A 2,132-nucleotide genomic window follows, 5' to 3' on the forward strand; every position below is an offset into this window, starting at 1 on the left:
ACTGGGGAAAAACTATATTCTATAAGAAGAAAGAGAATATTATATCTGGAAAAATATTTGTTCTAAGCCTTCCCAGACCAAATTGGGCCATGGAAAACTTAGCATAAAGGAAGCATAGACCCCATTACAACATGAATAATTTATTGAAGATTGATACAGTGCAACAAAGAATACAACAACGACAAACCCAGCGAATTCTCACTAGTAAGGTTTGGGGAGAGTGAGATGTACAACTTTACACCTACCCTGAAAGGCAGAGAATCAACATTTTTCTTTCTTTTAAAAATACATATATATACTGAAAACCTTACAAACCCTAACCAAATATGAATGATGATCTTATTAATCACACAATAGCCTCTCACACAACCACACAAACTTAGATTGAGTACAAATACTAGCACACAAATACAAATATTGGAATTTTTAGTGGCAAATGAAAAAATTACAAATTCCTGGGTAGTCCCTTATTCAAACCCTAAACTTCAGCCATGCTTAAAATTAGATCAGAAATATCAAGACTTATCTCCAAATAAGTAGCCCAGTGATGAGTCTCCTCCTGGAACTGATTTCACCTTTGTCGATGGACGACCCTAAACATTTTTTGAGAACTATGAATAAGTGAAGGTAAAAAAAAAAAAAAAAGATAGAAGTCACATGAACAAAGACTTCATGTTAAACCAAAAGCAACAACAAAACAAGGCCTCAATCTCAAGTAAGTTGAGATCGGTTATATAAATTCTTACCTACCAATCGCTCCATTTAAGCTGATCTCAAACCGATATAAAAAAAATAAAAATTACTAGTACTAGTTTCTTATATTTACTACTCGCATAAATAAAGAGCAACTATAACAACAACAACTACTATGCTTGAACTCCGAACAAGTTGAGGTCAGCTATATGAATTCTCACTGATCAGATCATACCATTTAAGCTCATCTAAGTCAATTTTGCGATGAATCAAGAGCAACTATATGAACACAAAATATTACTCACAGTGATGAAAATTCCTGAATTCTGGCCCTGACTTTTTTGATAAGTAATGGAAGTAGAGGGAGAATTTTCTGATGGATTTTCAGTTGAATCATCAATTCCATAGGGTGGTGCATAAACAGTGGGAGAAGGTGGAGGATCATCAATCTTTTGTTGTTTTTTATCATCACCACCAAAGAGATAACCTAAGGAACTTTGGCCTCCTCCATAGCTAACACCTCTACCTGAGTTTGGAGATTTCTCCATTAAGAATGTATGAATAGGATTATATTAAAGAAGAAAAGGGAATTATATTAGCTGTGTTAAATGACTTTGCTTAGAAATATTTAACACTTCTGTCCTTGAAAGTGTGTTTGCCCTTTTATATTGGTTAGTCCAAATGTAATTAGGTCATTCTCAAAAGCAATAAGTATATGAAAGTTAAAAACGAGCAATCAAAAGTTAAGGTTTTTTTTTTTTTTTTTTTTTTTTTTAACGGGTGAATTTATTGTGTAAATTTTGTATAACGGAATGTACATAAGCAATTTTTGAAAAATTACGTGCATATTACAGTAGTTTTTGCATACATCTAAAGGTAGCCAGGATTACGCAACACAAATCTAGATTAGTCAAAGCGATGAGTTCCGAATACCATATAGTTAATTGATGTCATTGACATAGAAAGACAAGTCTATGTTATAATATAAGGACTAGGTCTTACGTTTATTTCTATTGACGCTTTGCTCCACACTATGAGAGTACGTAGTTTAATGGGTTATACCATGTTATTTAGATTAATAATTATCAGTAACTATTTTCTAAATCAAAAATTTGTGTAATTCTTCATTATCATTGTTATTATTGGAGACAAGACGTCTGGCAAAAGGGAAGAAAGGAATTAGGAAATGAAGAACTTAATTTCTTGCTTTCTTTTGACATTGTAAGCAGGGGCGGATTTAGGGGCGGATGGGTGTTCACTCGAATCCCCTTCGCCGAAAAATTATATATTTATGTAAGGCAAAATATAATTTTACCTCTATAAATTATGTTTTGAATCCCCTTGACACAGTCCAAAAGCATAACTTAGTAGTCAAGGGGGTTCAAAATCTTTGTAAGGTCATTTTAACTTTTTTTTAACCCCCTTGACGGTAATCCTGC

The 2,132-nt window shown here is 33.1% G+C and overlaps 1 protein-coding gene across 1 annotated transcript; it reads right to left on the reverse strand.

Moving 5' to 3' along the window:
* Positions 1-267: 267 nt before the first annotated feature.
* Positions 268-1,343, reverse strand: LOC107783024 (protein SPIRAL1-like 5). Its single transcript, XM_016603983.2, has 2 exons — positions 999-1,343; positions 268-593 (listed from the first exon to the last, which is right to left on the reverse strand). Exons 1-2 carry the CDS (start codon positions 1,239-1,241, stop codon positions 516-518), a joined length of 321 nt encoding a protein of 106 aa, XP_016459469.1. The 5' UTR covers positions 1,242-1,343; the 3' UTR covers positions 268-515.
* Positions 1,344-2,132: the final 789 nt, after the last annotated feature.

This window comes from Nicotiana tabacum, chromosome 1, assembly GCF_000715075.1.
Source record: "Nicotiana tabacum cultivar K326 chromosome 1, ASM71507v2, whole genome shotgun sequence".
In the NCBI taxonomy this organism is placed as follows: domain Eukaryota; kingdom Viridiplantae; phylum Streptophyta; class Magnoliopsida; order Solanales; family Solanaceae; genus Nicotiana; species Nicotiana tabacum.

Bases quoted from the DNA above. Each gene is read 5' to 3' on its own strand.
- LOC107783024 (XM_016603983.2), bottom strand. From the start codon at position 1,241: ATGGAGAAATCTCCAAACTCAGGTAGAGGTGTTAGCTATGGAGGAGGC. The intron at 594-998 runs GTGAGTAATATT...AAAAATGTTTAG, and splicing joins ATTCAGGAATTTTCATCACT to GGTCGTCCATCGACAAAGGT.